A 19,351-nucleotide genomic window follows, 5' to 3' on the forward strand; every position below is an offset into this window, starting at 1 on the left:
TTTATTTTTTGTTAAGTTATGATTATCTGGTTGGTAATGTGTGAAATTCTCTTATTGCAAATTCTCTAGAAATTTATTTTTATATTTATAAATACTAACTTACAACAAATTACAATAATTTGTAGCTGTTAATTATTATTTTATATTGAAAATAAATGCGTTTTTATAGAATTAGAGGGCGCAAGTGTCTTTTGGGTTCAACCTATACAACCTACAAATGTTCTGTGTGTACCTGCTATGTAGCCACGCCTTTTTTTTTTTATATGACGCTCTCAAAACAAATAAGTCACTTGTTGAATGTTGTTTTCAAAAATATTAATAAAAAAATTATTTTTATGTTTTGTTAATATAAGTTTAGTTATTTAGTTATGATTTTTTTTAAAGGCCAAGCCTTTTATTTTATAGTTCTCTCCTGTCTATTAGGAATCGTTTCTAGTAAGTTGTACCATGATTATATTCATGTTTTCTCATAAAAACACTGACCTAAATTAATATTAAGATTAATAAACCAAATTCTGGTCCCAAAGTACTGTGTAAAATCGTAAAATAGTCACTGATTAATTGTTTTGGGAAATTGCAAACAATTTTTAACCTGTGCTATTGTATTTTAGGTACTGTACTAGAACAGTTCCTAGAGAAGCAGGGAAATAGAGAAAATATTCTGAAATGGTGTACGATAGGACTTGAAGAATATAAAAAATGCGCGACTTTTGCGAACGTTGTATCTCAAGATTACCGCCAATTTGACACAGATTACTTTAACGTGAAATGTGTAAATGTAAGTTGGTAATTATTTTTACGGACTTTATGCAAGTTTCAATAACGAACTCTCCTAGGGGTCGGGCAAGGAAGACTGCATGGCGATGATCGAACAAGACAAAGCAGATATTATTGCGTCTGATGCTGGTGAGGTTTTTACAGGAGGAAGATACTTTTCACTAGTGCCTATTCTTCAATTCATGTATTCAGGTATAGATTATAAATTTAACCCATTAAGAGTAATAAACCTGTAGACGTCTGGTCTGTCTATTCTTGCTGGTTTTGGAGGTCACGCACATTTAAGCATTTTGCTGCCTTCACTTACCAAACTTATTGTCATTCTATCAATCATGTTCTTTTATAATTTGTTTATATGTGAATGGTAAAAGGGGCGTGTTAGTAGAGTCTCTGTTTTGATACATTGTGAAAATCTAGGCCATATTTTACATGCATAAAAAAAGACAATATTGCACAATTGAGAAGATTTTTTTCCAATCCTCAGAGGTGAAGAGACTTCATCAATAAACTGAAATTGTACTTTGAAATTTTCGTTTTTTTATGAACTTGCCTTTTCAGTAATATTACCAATTACATTTTTATAATTCATATATTTATTAAAAGATTTGGTCAGTGTGAAAACAAAAAACAATTAATAAAGAAAAATCACTTTCGTTTAGAAACATAAAACTATAAAACAAACTTAAAAATCTTTAATAGGATGTGTTACCTCGTCTTACTAGTATATAATAACATCTTATTATACATTAAATCTCCATGGTATGCTCATAATTAAGCCTTTGACCGCATTTTGAGGAATTTCAACTAACTTTGCTCAGCTAAGGAGTGTTATTTCTTTGTCTTGCCCATCGTCCAAGCTCATCCCAAAAGTTAAATGGGGCTTAAATCAGGGCTATGGGCTGGCTATCTCAGAGTTAGAATATTGACATGAAGAAGGTATTGCATAGCCCTGGCAGCAACATGTAGTCTTGTATTATCATGCATAAACAAAAATTGCTTGACAATAACAGGAGCAAATGGTACAACATATTCCTCGAGAATGTCTTAACAAGTTGATATCTGCTTTGTGACAGCCTGTTAAAAACTTGTCACTCCATTTTTTTCTCAAAAGAAATTCTACTCCACACCATAATTGAACTAAACAACCCTCTTCCGGTAATGTTGCATTGACTGTAGTGCTCCTCATCTGCTCAATAAACTTTAAGACTTTTGTTTGGTTAAATGGAGAGAAAACTGGAACTTGCCCGAAAACATAACATTCCTCCATTTTAATTTCTGTCCATTGTCAGTGTTCTCTTGCAAATTCTAAGTCTTTAGAAAGCACTAGACCAGTTGCTGGCCTTTTCTGGGATGTACTCTCCAAGTATTCTTCTTACTGTTTCGGTGCTAACAAACACAAACTCGTTCAGATGTTTCAAAAGCATTCGATACAAGTTGTATCCAAGTTTGAGAATATGGTACAGTGTTTCTTCTCATCCAAAACCAGCTAAAATAAGCAAACCGGGCGATCAGAGATGAATTAAATCAACATTCATCACCTCGTAGATTTCAATACATTAACATGTTTTTGCAATTTCAGAAAATAAAAAGACCTATTATACAGTGGCAGTTATAAAAAAGGGGACTCTAAAGGATGTGACTAGCCTTTGGCACTTAAGAGGAAAGAAAGCTTGTTTCACAGGAGTTGGACATCTGGCCGGGTGGACTGTACCACTTGACGTGGTAAGCTGTTAATATTTAAAACATCTTTTTTTTTTTTTTTTTTTTAATTTGCATTTTCATTTAGCTTATGAAAAGAGGGGGTTTACAAACTGTTGATTGCAATAATCAAGTTAAAAACGCCATCGAATACTTTGGACCAAGTTGTGCCATTAATTCACTGAGAGACAAATACAATCCAGTAGGCGACAATTCGGATAAACTTTGCAAACTTTGCATCGGTAAAGTAACAGGAGGGAAATGCACCAATACAGATCCATATGCAGGATTTTCAGGGGCTTTCCGCTGCCTTGTGGAGGCTGGAGACATAGCATTTTTGAAGCACACGACTGTTGCTGAATTAACCAATAGTAAAGTAGATTTCCGTAAGTATCTGCCTATTATGATATAAATTTTTTGAATGAATTAATAAAATTGATAAACTATTCTCCTTTCTTTTATTTATTTTTCATTTATAGCTTCCTTGTCAAGGGATGATTTTGAACTGATTTGTATTGACGGTAGTAGAAAACATGTAGATGAATACAAGGTATGTAATTGGGGACTGATTCCTTCACCTGGTATTATTACTTCTTCTGCAAAAAGTACAAAATTAAGGAGGCGTTATCAGAAATTTTTACAGGTATTTATTTATTTTTTGTATTGAAGTTCTTATATTAATTTTTTTCTCCTCTGTTAGAGAGCTATTCAGCTTTACGGCAATACTGACCAAAACAGAACCAACTCTGACTTATTGTCAAATAATGGTTTTAAAACAGGAAGAGAGCAAGATGTGTATAACAGTGACAACGCTCAGTTCGGAAGAGAGCGTGATCAGTATGGAAGAGAACGTGACCAATTTGGAAGAGAGCGCGATCAGTATGGAAGAGAACGTGACCAGTTTGGAAGAGAGCGCGATCAGTATGGAAGAGAACGTGACCAGTTTGGAAGAGAGCGAGATCAGTATGGAAGAGAACGTGACCAGTTTGGAAGAGAGCGAGATCAGTTTGGAAGAGAGCGAGATCAGTATGGACGAGATTATGATCAAAGTGGAATTTACAGATTAGACAATCATAATAAACCTGACAAAGGATTTAATTACAACTCTGAAAATAGAAGCCCTTTTAATTCAAGTGAATCATACCAGAAGCAGAACAGTTTTAATTTTTTCGAGTCTGTCCCTAGATACGGCATTGTCCACAACCTTTTAGTTGATGTGAGCCGAATATTTTTATTTTAGAAAATATTATAAATTCTGCATTCTACTGGTTTTGCTTTCAGGATGCAACAGAATATTTAATAGCTTTAGAAGAACAGAGTCAAACCTATACATCATACCTTGGCCATGCTATGGATTGGATCATGGCATTGCGGGATTGTCCTGTGAGAAAAATGACGCTCTGTGTCACCTCTGAGCCTGAAATGGAAAAATGTCTTAAAATGAGGGTATATTTTGTTTTATTCTATCATTATAAATGACGACATAATATGATGACAAGTTATACAGCATTTTTAAACATATATTTCTGTTTTTTAGACTGCTTTAAAAGCACAACTTTTGAAACCGGAAATGTCATGTTTCAAAGGACATAGTCATATTCATTGCATGCAAGCCATAAGGAATGGGTGAGTTTATTTAAAATAGGCATTACTTAAATAAATTTTAAAAATTGTATCCATCGTTTAATATGCTCTTCATTAATACTGAGAGGTCAACAGATTAAAGGTAATCAAAAGTTTAAACAAGAACTGTCTGAAATGTACACACAATACACTACTTCGTTTACGAAAACAGTGGACCTGTAAAATCCTGTGATACAAGGACACCACTCCCCCTTTACATGCCTTGGAGGTGTTGTTAAACCTTCATCTGCTCCATATTCTAATCCAAGGATAAGCCATGTCAACGAACAATAGAAACTTAGGGAGGAGATACACCGAAACACAACTTCACCAACAAGTACAAGGTTCACCCCTACCAGAAAGGGAAAAATGGGTCAAATAAATACCCCTGAAGATTTAATTCTTACTGGTATACTGACGGCTCAAAAAAGGATACAGGCTGGGAGCTGTAGTCTCGGGTGAATCCAAAGACTAAACTGACTTTAAACTGAGATAAGTACTCTACAGTTTTTCAATCTAAAATCATAGCAATTGAACACTGTGTTAGGGAAATAAAAAGACTTAAAAACCCTCACCAGACTAAAAAGACAACAAAATAAATAAAAGCACATTTGTACATGACCTTATGAAAATCCACTGTAAAAAAATTCATCCATCCACAATAATCTATAAGTTTGACAGTTATCACTTCCAACACTACCAGAAAATCCTACAAGATTATTGAAGCAAAATTGGACCTTAGACCTTATCAGCGAGTTAAGAATGACATGTTTCAGTGTAAAGGAGTGTTGTCACTGGGCAACTTCTCCTACAAGTGGCTCAAATGACAAATTCAGTATATATAGAAAATATTTACTTAATACAATATTTGTAGTTGTAAATAACGAGTAAATGCAATTTAAAAAAATATATAATTGATTTATTTTTACAAACTGTACACTTTTTATCAAAAGACTTAATTTAATGGGTTTGCCCCTTCCATACTGATTTTTTTATTTCACTCAATTTTTTATTTAATTTTAAATACCTTAATTTACCTCAATTTCAGTGATGCTGATATATCAGTATTTGACGCTGGTGATGTTTATACAGCTGGCCTAAAATACAGTTTGGTACCTTTCATGTCAGAAGTTTATGACCTGCAAAGTCCTGATTATTATGTTGTGGCTGTAGCTAAAGAGGAAGACCCATATACTGAGATAACTTACCTTAAAGGTAAGTGAATACTCTGCTTTTAATATATAATTGTTTTAATTGTACGTACATTCATTAGGCAAAAATACATGTCACGGTGGTATCAATTTTGGTGCTGGTTGGGTAGTGCCAATGGCTTTTATGTTGTCCAATGGCTGGTTGAGGCCATATGGCTGCAATGCGATGCGAGCTGCTGCTGAGTACTTTTCAAAATCATGTGTGCCAGGGGCCATCTCAACAGAATATAATACTGACGTTCCATATGATAACATGTGTCACCTTTGTCATGGAAGTAGTTACACATATTGTCGAAGGGATGCTTCTGAAGATTATTACGGTCATACAGGTAGGAAGTATTAATTTTTCAACCAAATAGCAGGACTAAAGTTATTTCTTGTTAGGTGCTTTTCGCTGTCTTGTGGAAGGTGGTGGCGATGTGGCATTTGTAAAACATACCACAGTTTTAGAAAATACAGATGGTAAAAGGAGAGAATGGTGGGTGAGGAATGCACTCAACGAAGACTTCCAACTTCTATGTCCAGATGGTAAATTATAATTTTCATATTGAAATTTTTTTGAAGTTAATGATTTTAATATTTTAGGCACTAGAGCTGCTCTTAATAAATTCCGTGACTGCAACCTTGGCAAGGTGAGGGCAAATGCAATTGTGACAAGAGGCGGAGATGCATATAACATCACTGAAATAAATGCGTACATCAATTTATTTATTTATGGTCAGCAGTTTTATGGAAGGCGAGATCAAGATGATTTCAAGTAAATATATATAATTTTATATGCATTATTACTTACTAATTTTTTTTATTATCCCTTAGCTTTGCCATGTTTTACTCGCATCCACCATATTCAGATTTGATATTTCAAGATGCCTCGACACATTTACACGTCATTAAGCCTGAACTCCGTTGGTACTCAGACTACCTTGGAAAAGATTTTATGAGAGCTAAAAGAATTGTTGACTGTCACGCTTCTTCAAATTCAAATCTACCATCAAAACTATTATTATTTATTGCTTTACTTATATTTAAATATTAGAGAGAAAAGGGAATGAGCTCTTCTCAAATCTAAAGCCATTCAGAGACATGATATTTTTATTATCAAATTTTCAAGACAAAATCGCAATGAATTTTATTTTGTAACATTTTTTTTTATATATATAATGTTAATCACTAAGTGAAGACTGCACAGATCTGATTGTAAGAAATTATCCGTCCAATTTGTTATAAATTATTTTTTATAGTAAAGTCATTAAATATATTGTTTTTATATACATGTTGTTTTTGTAACTGTACATTTTAACATGACCATTTATATATTTTAAGAAATAAAGCTAACAAAATTTTATTAAAAAAAAAAAAAATAGTTATGTACATTTTCCTTTAATGATAAGTTTAATTGAAATATACTACTGTATAAATGCATTGTTTAAATAATCTGAAAATAGCAAGTCTGAAAAGCTTTACTATGATGTGCTGTACCAATCTTTGTTGTTCATGACTGCATCTCTCCAAAAGGCTGAAAATCAAAATTAATGATTTAGCAGAAAATGTACGTCGGCTATTTTTCTGACAAAGAAAATTATTTTACCTATCAAGGCATCAAGCTTCCCACCTTCTCCACCATACTCCTCTGGAAGAATACCTCTTTCAAAACGTTCGTATAACTTGCTTGTATCTTTTCCATGAACATAAACCTTTCAACAAATTAAATATAATATTAAGTTTAAAAAATTACCTCTTTAAAATATTAAATGTTGACATTATTTTATATTATTATTTCTCAATGTTGTTGATTACTGATTTATATTGGGCCAAATCAGTTGAGCTTATTACTTCTTGCAATACACTGACAATACCAGCTCTTGCAATTTACAATAAATTTAATGACAAGCATCGAGAATCACCCAACCTAGGTGTTGGCAGTCGGGGTCAGGACTCAATCTTATCCGTCCAACAACTGAGGTTGGGTCATTTCAGCGCCCAACACAATCAGTTCCTAAATCCAAAATCATTCACACTCACTTTTAAATATTTCCTTTCATATTTACATACCATTCACTCAGGGTGGTGGAGTACTTGATACCCTCCATCACCCTTTACACCTATTATATAATAGCCTAATATGGTCAATATTCCACAACCAGCCCCCTCAAACTACACGTTCATGCCAATAAATACTTTCACTCTCAACACACCCTATGTTCACAAAACTACTACAAAGTACAATGCAGAATTAAAAAACTTTGTTTCCTCCAATAATCAAAACAGAGGATCTATTTTTTTTTTTTTTTTTTTGTATGGGAAATAAGTCCTCAGGATTTTATTAGAAATCTTTTCCGAAGAGTGCAAAGTATGTAATTCGTGCAAGAAGTGGAAATACTCTGTACTAAAGGGGACAAAAAAGAGGTTTTACATTTTTTAAATTTACTTATTTATTTGTTCTTTATTCCATAATTATTTTTTAGTAATAAACTTTTTTTTAATGTCATTTTTACAACCAGTCCTATTTTTGATATGCAAAATATGAATAAACTAGATTAAAATTTAAGGGTGGTGCATTTATTTTGTCCACCAATGTATATTGGAAGTTGTCAAAACTTTAGAAGAAGAGTTTTTAATTAATGTTTAGTTGCTTCCATTGAAATTTCAATTCTCTCAGGTTTCACTATTTAATGGAGCTTTACCAGCCAAGAAAAACTCCTTACAATAGTAAAATTTGAGAAAGAAGAATTTGTATAATTAAAATTTAAGTACTGTAAGAAAATTAATATCCAGCTTATAGATAGTAATTAACCATCAAGTATGACAAATAATACTGTCTTACTGAAAATTAATTGGTTTGAAATACAAAATAATTAGATTAACTTTTGAAACTCACACAGCCATAGAAGGACAATGCAAAAGACATTAAGTAAATAAAAAATTAAAAAGCCTAAAAGAAAACCTTACCCTTTTCTTTAACTTTTGATTCATGAAACTCCTAAAAATGTTCAAGACAACATTAATGTATGTTGGAGTATTGACCCAATCTAGGGATTTAACTCTCACTGGATAGCATTCCTGAAAAGTAAAATGAGTTGTAACAAGAATAAGTAATAATACAAATATATTTTTACCTGCCATGAATGAACAGCTCTTTTTATTATAGATATGGATAGTTGTTGAGCATGGCCCAAACAGACTCCGTCCAAATCAAAAATAACTTTGACGCCATAAACTGACGTATCTTCAAATTTATCGAATAATAGATCCAAAACCATAAACCCAACCTTATCAAATCCAACATAAATAATTTAGAATAATAGTTATTTTTATTAAGTTTTATCACCTTAAAAACACTATCAATTGAGTGAACTTTTGGATCGTGTTTGACAGATCTTACAATTATTATACATCTCCCTTTGCTGTCTCTCTGTAATACAGGCAGGAATAGTCTACGAGAAGAAAATGTTTACATCTCTTTCAATTGCAAAAATGTAAAGTTATTACCCAATTTCAAGTAAAGCACTTATATCGTTTAGATTTGGGTTTCGATCTTTAAACCAAGCGTCACATTCATTTCGAAACTTGTAATAACAGCTAATCTTTTTCTTTGCCTTTTCTATGTCGTATTTTGCAGCTCTTAAAAACCGTATCAAATTGTAATCATCTGCAATACAACATTTGTAATTATTCAAAAATATTTTTATTTATTACAAGCGCAGGCTTGGAAGCGTAATATCACAAGATAAAAAAAATCTTTTCAAAAATATAGTTCCTACTCACTGTTAGTTGTTTTCAACAATCTGGATATAGCTCATCATCAGGTTGTAAATTTCTTCAACCTGATGATGAGCTATAAGTTTGAAATCCGGATCGTTCAAAATAACTACTTTTTAAAAGGATTGAACAACACACTCACTCCACCATTTATCTTTCTAGATACAACAAGGTAAACACAATATAAAAATAAATAGAACAGTAAATAAATATAAGAAAATACAAATATAAGTGGATATAAAAAGAAAGAATATTTTTAATGTAACTACAAGTACTTAAAATTATATGATATTAGGTTAAATAAAGATGACTAAACTTAGAATATGTAAACTATAAAAAAGATATAACTAAATATTTGAAAAAAAAATTGAAACGGAAGTTAGTTTTTTTTAAATTTTATGATGAAAAAAGTCTATGCCAATGGAGTTGGGCTGTCATTGAACCCTATTGATCAGAGAATGAAAAGTGCAATTGTTCTTATAGAAGGCTAAGTTGAAAGTTAGAGGATTTCTGGTGTTAAAAAATGCCATGGATTAGTTAATTAATTGGAGTAGTTCTGGGGGATTTATCTGATTGTTTATTAATTTATGGAGAAATATACAATTTTTTCACATCTGGTTTCAAGCGAGTCTATATTTAATGTCATTAGAACTTTTGAATAATTTACAGCAAAATTATGTAAAAAAAATATAATAAATGATTATAAATATATCAATTTTAGCACCTGAATATTCTGAAAATCTTTAGAGAAATGAATTCTAAATCCCAGAAGTCTTAGAGCTTTAGCAGCTAAACTTAAATGTGGTTTTTAAACATTAGCTGTTGGTCAAATAAATTGCCTAGGTCCTGAATAACGTTGACTGATGTGAAAGAGGTACCATTGATTGTATAAATGTAGTTATTAGAATTATTGTTAAAATTATTGCTCATTGAGAAGCATATATGGTAACAATTTGAAGTATTAAAATTTATATCATTATTTAAACTTAAATAATTTGAAAGAAGTGAGTGATTGGAATAAGAAGAAACAGGTTTAAAAATCTTTAGATTGTCATCAAAGAGAAGAAAAATTATATTAAGCGCAGCATAAATGCCATTTAGTAAAAAAAAAAAAAAAAAAAGAGGCCCTAAGTAAGATCCGTGAGGGATTCCTGTAACTGAGAATTAAAAGGTTCAGAAAAATTAACTTTAACCACTTGGAACCTATTTTCCAGATATGAGTGAAACCGACAGAGAAGACTGTCACGAAAACTACATTTTTTCAGCTTTGCAATCAAAATGTGATGATTGTGATGATATCAAATGTTTTCATGAAATCAGTGTGAATTGAACCTTCATAACAATGTTTATCAATGCAACAAAGTTTTTGATAGATTAAAAGATTGATGGATACTGACTTATTGTTTAAAAAACATTATTGCTGCAAGATAATAATCGCAGACATAAGTGGACATCTTATCACAAATAATTGATTCAAGTACTTTGTCTATGATCCAAATTACATTGATGAGCCGGTAGTTTTTAACAATTGACTTAATATAACAAAATTGTTGAAATTCAGCTAAAATTTGTCATTGGACTTTTGATTAGAATAATAGATAATATTGAAGTAATATGTACATATAACAAATAGTTTCTAATTACACTCATTCTGTATAATTAATAAATTTTGAATATTTTAAATTTTCCGATCTTTATAATTATTTTATTAAACTTCTTTTTTTTCACATTTTGTATGTTAAAATCAAAGTTAATAAAATTAAATCTTCCAGCGTAAAAATACCACAATTTAAAGTTACTCAGTCGTATCTTTGAACATGATCATTTACGAACATGTATTACATCTTAATTATCATTGAGGTTACTTGTTGCTTTGTTGAAACTTTGACAGTTGACACTTTGACAGTAACCTACTTTCAACTTAAATTGTTGCTGTTTTCTCCTGTGAATTTGTTTTAACAAATAAAATTCACTTGTCCTCGTTTATTATAAATTTACCTGTTTTTGCCCGAAGTTCTTCTTTCCCTTTCAAAAAATCCCTCATCTGTGCCAAGTACAATTCCAATTTTTCTGGACTCTCGTTCAGCCTGTCTGCACAGTATTTGAGGTCGTTCTCGTTTATTTTGACTCTCTCCATCGAATCCTTACTGTTCACAATAATAAATTAAATAATATATGTATACGATAAATGTTAAAACGCCGACGTTGCTGATACAGAAACGATGATACAATAAAAATCTTGTCTACCTCCACCACATAAAGTAGTTGTTTGACTGATAAAAAAATCTGCCAAGGTCGTTAAACTAATAAAGACAAGTTTTTTTTCTAGTTCGAAGAGAGATATTCGATATCAGCATTTTTTATTATTATTCTTTAGTCTGTGGTTATTGATAGGATTCATAACATTCAACAATTTTGTAACTTGAATAAGAAACCACAAAAATGTAAAAAAAAAATGGAAATTTTCTACTGTAATCAATATTGTGTATACTATACATGGTAAGCTGCTTGAATTTGAAAGATGCAATTTTCTCTCAAAATACAATACTAATGTAATTGTACAAAATACAATACTAATGTAGTTATTCAACTTTCAATATTCTATTCAAGGTGAGATGAAGATGAGAGTATTTTAACATAAAGCCCGAATACAAGTAACACACTTAAAAATCACTACAGTAAAAGAGGAAATGAAAAACCTCAAAATTATTGAAGTACAGTTTAAGTAGTGGAGCAGCCAAAAAAGATAAATTTGGCACCTTTAAAAAGGCCTCAGTAAAGAATAAGCCAGATTAAATTCCACGGAATGGCATTCTCCAAAATAAACCTTGCAAGGAAACAACAAAGGTCTGAAACCACCACAGAAATAAAAAAATAAAGAGAACAAAACTTTCAGGCAACAAAAAAAAGTGCCAAAAGCCTACAAGCTTTGCAAGGAGTACAAGGCATCCTGTATAATGATCTCCCTCAAACTCTTTTGAGCACTCGACACCTGCAAGCAATACAGAAGCAACCTTCACAGCAGAAAGAAGATGATGTTAAACCTCACTTTCTCAACTTTAACTATAATAGTGGTTCACTAGCTCTCATGTATGGTGACGGCACACTATGAAAGATCCTCTCTAATGTAGGGAGCTACATTGATTACAGTAAAAGAAAAAGATGCCTTGCCCAAAGGTAGTTTTACCCTACCGCCCAAAAAGTGCTGACAACAATAAAAGAAATTCTTCAACTATGGGGGGGAGGGCAAAGTAAATGCCTGTCTACTGCTGACTGAAGAATCAGTAAAAGGAAAAATGAAGGGAAATAATTGTCTACCCTTACTATCTTTGTATAATGACCATCAGCCAATTTATATATATCTTCTTTTTTCACTTAATATTTATTCACATAGGATTGTTTAACATTCAACTACCTATAGTGCAGCTAAATTAGATTAGATTAGAGAAGGAGTCAGCTTCTTTACCACTTGCACACCGTGACCAGTATTGGCATATTGTGCTTCTTTGTTATAGTAATGAGTTCCTCATTAAGCTTAAGGTTTTTCACCAGATCCCAGAGCTTTTTCAAGGACTCCCCTGAGTAAGAATCTCAGCCTACATAGACCAACAGAGGACATCTTCCACAGATTCTACACACACCTTCGGAGTCTGCAGCCCAGTTAGCAGTCCGACTATTGTTCTAGTCCGAACATGTCCTAGATTTAGTAGTTCTACTGTTAGTTTCTGCAATAGTCTTTTGATTGATGAACTTTTTTGCGTGCCTCTTCCTGGGCTATATTACCATTGAACAAAGGAGTTATTAGATCAATATTTTTAGCAGTTTGGTTGCCACAAAAGGTCCACAGCAACAGTGCTCAGCAATAAATAAAAATAGCTGTGGGAACATTTTTGGCTTTGGCCCCCAACTTTTCTTAAAAGGGGTTTACATCTACCATGTGTTTCTCTGTGATTTTATTTAGTTGTTCAGTTGAAAGTCTTTGTTCAAAGCTGAATCGTTGATATTTTGCCTCTTTAGAGAAAAGAATTCCATTTAGCACAAAAGGGTGCTTCTCCTCACTCCTCCAGTGTCAGTCACGATGATTTGTTATGGCTTACAATCCTTTCTCTCTGACAAAATAGAATGTATATTAAAAATAAACACCCAAATATTGAAAGCAGCTTTATTTATCAAAACTTTGTTACAATCATCCAACTTATAATTTAAAAAAAAATATAATACAAACAAAATTATTTGGTAATTATACACAAAACAATTACCTCAATTTACTTATGGGTTAATACTAATTTGAATTAAGTCTTGGTGTATGATATGATTTTCATACATTTAATAGCACTTTATCGATCAATTATATTTGATTATTGTTGCCATAGTATTCGTTTAAGCAGAACTAATAACTAGGAAGTGCCACAATTGAGAGAAGTATTGCTGACTCACAGTCTAATCAAGTTTCATAAGTCCTTAATCACAAAGTCATAGAGTGAGTAAAAATGTTCTTATTTATCAGCATTGTTTGGCAAAATAGCGAAATTCAGATAAGTAGATATTATAAAAAGTCAGCGGAGTAGTGGATAATTCATTTGCCGAACACTTGCAATTACAAACCTGCAAAGGTAGATCTCTACAATATGAGACTTGTATTTCTTATTTCAACATTTATGGCCAGTTGTTCTTTTGCCAAAAAATTACCAGGTATTTATTAACATTTATTTTTCTTAATTGATGCCAAATTATAAGATTCCATGTGTAGGAAATGCTTGCAAGATGGACTTAGATGAGATGACAATCAACACACCCTTGTTTCGGAATGCCAAAGGAAGAGAACTGATGCCTGATGGCAACGACTTGTCAATTTTTGGATTAAAAGATGGTGAAACAGTTGAAATTAGTTGTTTCAGCTCTGGTAAGATTTTTTTTAAAGCAAATAATCATTATTTAAAATAACTATGGATATTTTATTTAAAGGGAACAAACTAAATCGTTATTCAACAAAGTCAGTGAATGGTACTTGTACAGCGGGTGGAAAAGTAAAAACGAGGAGAGGTGTTTTTCCATTGAATTCATTTTCATGTAATCGGCCAATGTATCCTATTACAATTTATAGAGGGAGTTGCAACGGCCCAAAGCGAGGTCGATTTATTGATGTTGGATATAAGGTAAAAAGATTTCTAAATTTAAAGTTTTATGTTATGTTTAAATTATATTTTGAAAAAAAAAAAGTTTTTCTTTACTTTTAGGGAGACAATGGAGAGTTTATAAAAGGAATGTCGATTTGCCACAGCAAAGAAAGAGGTGAAACATACTGGGTATATTCTGTGGTTTTTCCAAAAGTGTATAGGCACAGGGTAAAACATCTTGGCATAGATGGTAGGATTTATTATGATTTAGATCATAAATATAATAAATTGATGGACCTTTTTTTAGAGGAAATAAAAATTGGCCAAGTTATTGATATCTATGGGTCCATTGTCCGTAATATTTCTGAGGTCTACAATGCAGTAAGTACTTGAAATAGGAGTTTTTAAATAATGACTGTATGTATGTAAAAAGTAATATAAGTTAGGATCAAGTTAATGACCTTATATAATGATTAAACAAAAGCAAATAATTGCAGTAATTTTAGGTCAGATAACACCATTATTCGGTAGTTTAATGTTTAATTATGATTACAATATCTCTTTGATTAAGTACTATAACAATCTAAAAACCAAAAACGAAGATTCTTATGATTTATACAAGTATTTATTATTATTTAAGTAAATTTTTTAAATTATAAAAATAACACTTTATTGAATAAATAATGCTTAATACAAGAAAAATATACTACAGCAATGCAATTTTATCCATATGCTTTGTTAAATGATTGATTGAATGGTTGAATTTTAGTCAAAAATGTATCTGTATTTGTTATTTTTCTCTTATTATTTTTATTTTGTCTAACCGATTATGTTTCAGGAGATCACAAGGCTTGCAAAAATGCCAGCGTTACCTCCGACTTATGTTGAAGCAATAGTTCCAGGCTTCTTGATTCCGCCTGAAGACTTCATGAGCTACAACATGCAAAAAATGTCATTGTACTATTTAAATACAGTCCCACAATGGAATTCGACCTACAACGGACCTTGGAAATTAATTGAACAAACGATTAGAAAAAAATACAGAGACGTCAGTTTATACTTTTATAAAGCACTTTTTTTTATATATTTAAAATAAATTATTTTGTGTGTAGGATTCAGAACCGATAACAATACTTGCTGGAACTTACGGTATAAAAACTGGAAACCGTAAGGACCAGGAACTTTGGCTGACACAAGGCATGGTGCCCTACCCTAAATACCTATGGAAGGCTATTTTTCGTGAAGGAAAATCACTCGTCTTTTCTATTGAAAATGGGCCATCGACGAACAAAGCTGGGACTCCTGCAACACCGTTCACAGAAGGAATCAGTTGTACTAGACGAGGTTGGAATTTTGGTAAACTTAGTGACAAAATAACATGCGGCTCAGTGAAGAAGCTTATATCTGTGATCGGTCAAGGAAATCTGCCTCATAACTTTATCTACATGGTTGAATCTAAAGAAAAAATGTCAAGGAATAAACACAGGAGTTATTAATAGAAGAAAAAAAGTGTTTTTATTCATCTAAACAATCCTTTATTAATATGTTATCTATTTAAAATACTGAAAAGCTCAGTCAATGCCACAATATTTTTATTATATAATTCAATTAGTTATAAGAGAAAGTATTTATTTGAGAAAATATTGTATCAATAAAAATAGCAAGATATGCTCCCTCAGAATCAGTAGAATAAAGCAGGTATTACTTAATGTCTGCTACATCTTAAATAAGATTTAGCTTAATCCTTTTAAGGATACTTAAAATTTTGAAGTGTGCACTGAAGGTAAGGTTTACCCTTGTTTAGTCAATTCTCCCAAAACGACATGTAAATATATTTTTATGTCAAAAAATAATTAAACTATTCAAAAATACGATCATAACATTCAGTAGATTACATTACTATTATATTTTATTACAAGTTATTACAATATAGTAAAGTTTGTATACTTATGATATGAGTATATTATAATGAAAATACTTTTGTTTCTTACCCCACAATCATTGACATTTTTTAATATTTATATTTATAAATTAATTATTATTTCTATGTAAGGTCTTGGTTGAGATAAAAAAGTCGTGTCACGAGCAGGATTCAAACTTTATCTTCGGACTTTTCGAAGTTTTATCTCAACCAAGACCTTACATGGAAATAATAATTAATTGAAAGATGTAACTTGGTCAATTGACCACTAAAATGTAAATGAATTAATAATTTATATTTATATTGATTCCTCTGATAGCCATATGACCCTGATCGTATTCTTTAAATATTTGTTTAATTATATTAATTATGTAAATATGGGTAATGTTTTTATTCTGTTTAATTTTATTTTTTGTATTCTTAATTTTTTATAAGGTTAATTTTATTGTTTATAGTTATTTATTTTTTCTCAAGATTGTTATATTTGTTAGTTTTCTGTAAATAATATAAACAAAGATACTTTATAATTATTATATTGATCTTGTACAAAAGTTTCTTGAATCACTATTTGTTTTATTGAACAATTAAACATAATTATTAAAGCGGATGCTCCTTGACTAATAATTTAGCTTCTAAAAGATTTTTTTAATATATATTTTTATAGAATAACATTGATCAAAAGAGAATGTTGAACAATTGTACGTACATTGGCATTAATCTTGTCAAACCAAAATTTGTTGAATGTGATTCAAGGGGAAAATGTAAAACACGTAGTATGTATGTCAAGTTTTTTGTCCCACCGCACCAGAGGCTATACAGTAGCTCTAGTCTCCGCCCTCGTAATCAACCTCTTCATCCAAGGCTAACGGGATGAGCCTTATCCTCAGTACATTTTGTATAAGTCTCCCAATTAGTATTGGCCATTATTTTAATTTTGGTAATTCTAGCATGTAGGATGCTTTCTTTCAATTCAATTGTTTTTCTTGATTAAATCTCTTTTCAATGTACAGGTATAATAATTGTACCTACTGTAGGCTACATTGAAAGTTTAAGGATTTCTGGTGTATGAGATGGAATATTAAAGTTAATTACTTTGAGAAGTTCTGGACAGTCTATCTGATTATTTAATAATTTATAGAGAAATATCATTTTTTTACATTTGATTTCAAATGTATCTATATTATGGAATAAAACCAAATGTACATATTTGAGAAATTTTGCTGAACACGTTTAAGAGAATGTTTTAGATACTTACAATGTGGTGACCAAACTACAGAGGAGAATTCAATGATGGATTTGGCTAAAGAAATATATAACTCTTTTAACATTTGAATATTCTGAAAATCTTAAAAAAACTAATTATAAATCCGAGAAGTTTTATAGCTTAGCAGTTAAATTTAAAATGTGGGTTTTGAACGTTAGCTGTTGGTCAAACAAGATGCCGAGATCCTTAATAATGTTAACTGAATTGAGGGGATGTCATCGATTGTAAGTGTAATTGCTAGAATTATTGTACCTTGAGAAGTGGATATAGAAACATTTTGAAGTATTAAGATTTGGATTATTATTTAAACACCGATATTAGAGAAATTTTAAATTGTTTTGGAGTTTGGAGGATTAAGTGGTCAGAATAAGAAGAAACAGGTTTAAAACATTTTTTGATCATCAGTAAAGAAAAGAAAATTTATATCATTAAGCACAGAGTAAATGTCATTTATAAAACCAAGAAACAAAACAGGCCCTAAGTGAGAGCCCTGATGAATTCCTAAAAAAAACTGTAAATTTAAAACATTAAAAAAAATTAACTTTGACTATTTGGAATATATTTTCCATATAAGTGAAACCAACAGAGAAGACTGCTATAAAAACCATATGCCTCCAATTTTGCAATCAAAATGTCATGATGGACAGTGTCAAATGCTTTTGCAAAATGTGTGAATTGAATTGACTTAACAATGTTTACCAAATGCATCTATAATGTGTTTATGACAGATTAATAGATACTGATTTATTTTTTACATAAAACATGTTGTTGCGGGATAATTTACGACACAAATGGATATATCTTATTGTAAATAGTAGATTCACATACTTTTACTATTGGGCAAATGATATGTATGTTATGCTTGTATTTATGGTAGTTCAAGTCTTCCATATTAAGAAAAAAGTTTTTTTTTTATATGCTCAAAAGAGCTACTTATGCATGAGTTATAAAAATTGACAATTTCAGTATAGATGTGGGTTCTTAGGTATGTTTAAGTTCACATAAACATATAGTCTATCATAGTCCAATGTGGAAACCCTCCAATAATTCTTAAAAAAGCATTTTCTACTACCTGGAGCTAGTAAAATTGGTTTTAGACTTTTTTCTATATGTTTAGTTCATAAATCAGTTTTTTATTTTTACTGTCCATAGAGTACATCCCTGAGTACTACCAGATATATAGGAGGATATAAGATTTGTAAAAGTAGAAGTTAAAAAAAAACAAGATGTGCCAGTTTCCAGATATTATAATGTTAGAACCACTTTTTCACTCACAAACACTCTGCTTCAAGGCCATTTTTTTCAGTTATTACTGCCAAGCTTTTGACTTATTTTAAGGTCATCACCAGAGCAAATATGTCTACAAATTGACGTTTTTTATAGGCAATCTCAAATTTCCTAGAAGACTGACTCAGTCCAAACATTGCCAAGCCTTTTATCTTGGTTGATGATGAATAGGTCAAAAGCATGGCAGTAAAGGCAAAGAACTGAATTTGATTTTTTCTTCAAGTCAATACATTTATCCAGAGTGTCCGTGGGTGTCCAAATAAGCAAATTATGATATATTATATATTTGTTGAATATACAAATTCTTCTGAAGATATGAATTAAGCATGGCATTTTTCTTGAGGTCAGTCACCTGATTCCTAATACAAATCCAACAAATCTAAATTTTCACTCTATTGGCCTCAATTTTTTTCTAGTGTTAATGTGAATTGTTCACACTATTAATTTACGACTCACTAAAACATGGACACTCTAAAATAAAAATTCATTAAAAAATTTACAATATATCAGTAATAATGGTGGTCCAATTAAATTTGTAAGAAAGGTCAAATAAATAATAATTCTTTGATAAATTTCTTTCAATTCGATGTTGGAAAAAGTTGTAAATTCTCGTTAGAAGTTAATGTTGGCAACATGCGTCCTTGGGTGATTTTCTCCCTCTTCGTCAGGCGATAGGAGCAAATCAGCTGATTTC

General features: G+C 31.1%; 3 protein-coding genes across 4 annotated transcripts; 2 read left to right on the forward strand and 1 right to left on the reverse strand.

Moving 5' to 3' along the window:
* Window positions 1-238: 238 nt before the first annotated feature.
* LOC106669537 (melanotransferrin) lies at window positions 239-6,672 on the forward strand. The gene is made up of 14 exons (XM_014399071.2): window positions 239-435; window positions 612-778; window positions 837-969; window positions 2,357-2,499; window positions 2,564-2,861; window positions 2,955-3,118; window positions 3,176-3,691; window positions 3,757-3,921; window positions 4,013-4,101; window positions 5,147-5,313; window positions 5,372-5,638; window positions 5,694-5,837; window positions 5,895-6,066; window positions 6,126-6,672. Exons 1-14 carry the CDS (start codon window positions 369-371, stop codon window positions 6,343-6,345), a joined length of 2,712 nt encoding a protein of 903 aa, XP_014254557.1. The 5' UTR covers window positions 239-368; the 3' UTR covers window positions 6,346-6,672.
* Window positions 6,673-6,677: 5 nt separating this feature from the next.
* On the reverse strand, window positions 6,678-11,339 carry LOC106669551 (retinol-binding protein pinta-like). Its single transcript, XM_014399092.2, has 7 exons — window positions 11,067-11,339; window positions 8,799-8,958; window positions 8,638-8,743; window positions 8,426-8,578; window positions 8,259-8,369; window positions 6,898-7,003; window positions 6,678-6,825 (listed from the first exon to the last, which is right to left on the reverse strand). Exons 1-7 carry the CDS (start codon window positions 11,203-11,205, stop codon window positions 6,773-6,775), a joined length of 828 nt encoding a protein of 275 aa, XP_014254578.1. The 5' UTR covers window positions 11,206-11,339; the 3' UTR covers window positions 6,678-6,772.
* A 114-nt stretch (window positions 11,340-11,453) lies between these two features.
* Window positions 11,454-15,738, forward strand: LOC106670828. 2 transcript variants are annotated; one of them, XM_024227818.1, is made up of 8 exons: window positions 11,454-11,567; window positions 11,679-13,760; window positions 13,819-13,971; window positions 14,034-14,224; window positions 14,306-14,435; window positions 14,493-14,566; window positions 15,024-15,233; window positions 15,298-15,738. In XM_024227818.1, exons 2-8 carry the CDS (start codon window positions 13,697-13,699, stop codon window positions 15,679-15,681), a joined length of 1,206 nt encoding a protein of 401 aa, XP_024083586.1. In that variant the 5' UTR covers window positions 11,454-11,567; window positions 11,679-13,696; the 3' UTR covers window positions 15,682-15,738. The 2 variants fall into 2 exon arrangements, with proteins under 2 accessions (XP_024083586.1, XP_014256950.1); XM_014401464.2 differs by having other exon boundaries at window positions 11,454-13,760.
* The last annotated feature ends 3,613 nt before the right edge of the window (window positions 15,739-19,351 follow it).

This window comes from Cimex lectularius, unplaced genomic scaffold (assembly GCF_000648675.2).
Source record: "Cimex lectularius strain Harlan isolate CLEC.00 unplaced genomic scaffold, Clec_2.1 scaffold209, whole genome shotgun sequence".
Lineage (NCBI taxonomy): Eukaryota > Metazoa > Arthropoda > Insecta > Hemiptera > Cimicidae > Cimex > Cimex lectularius.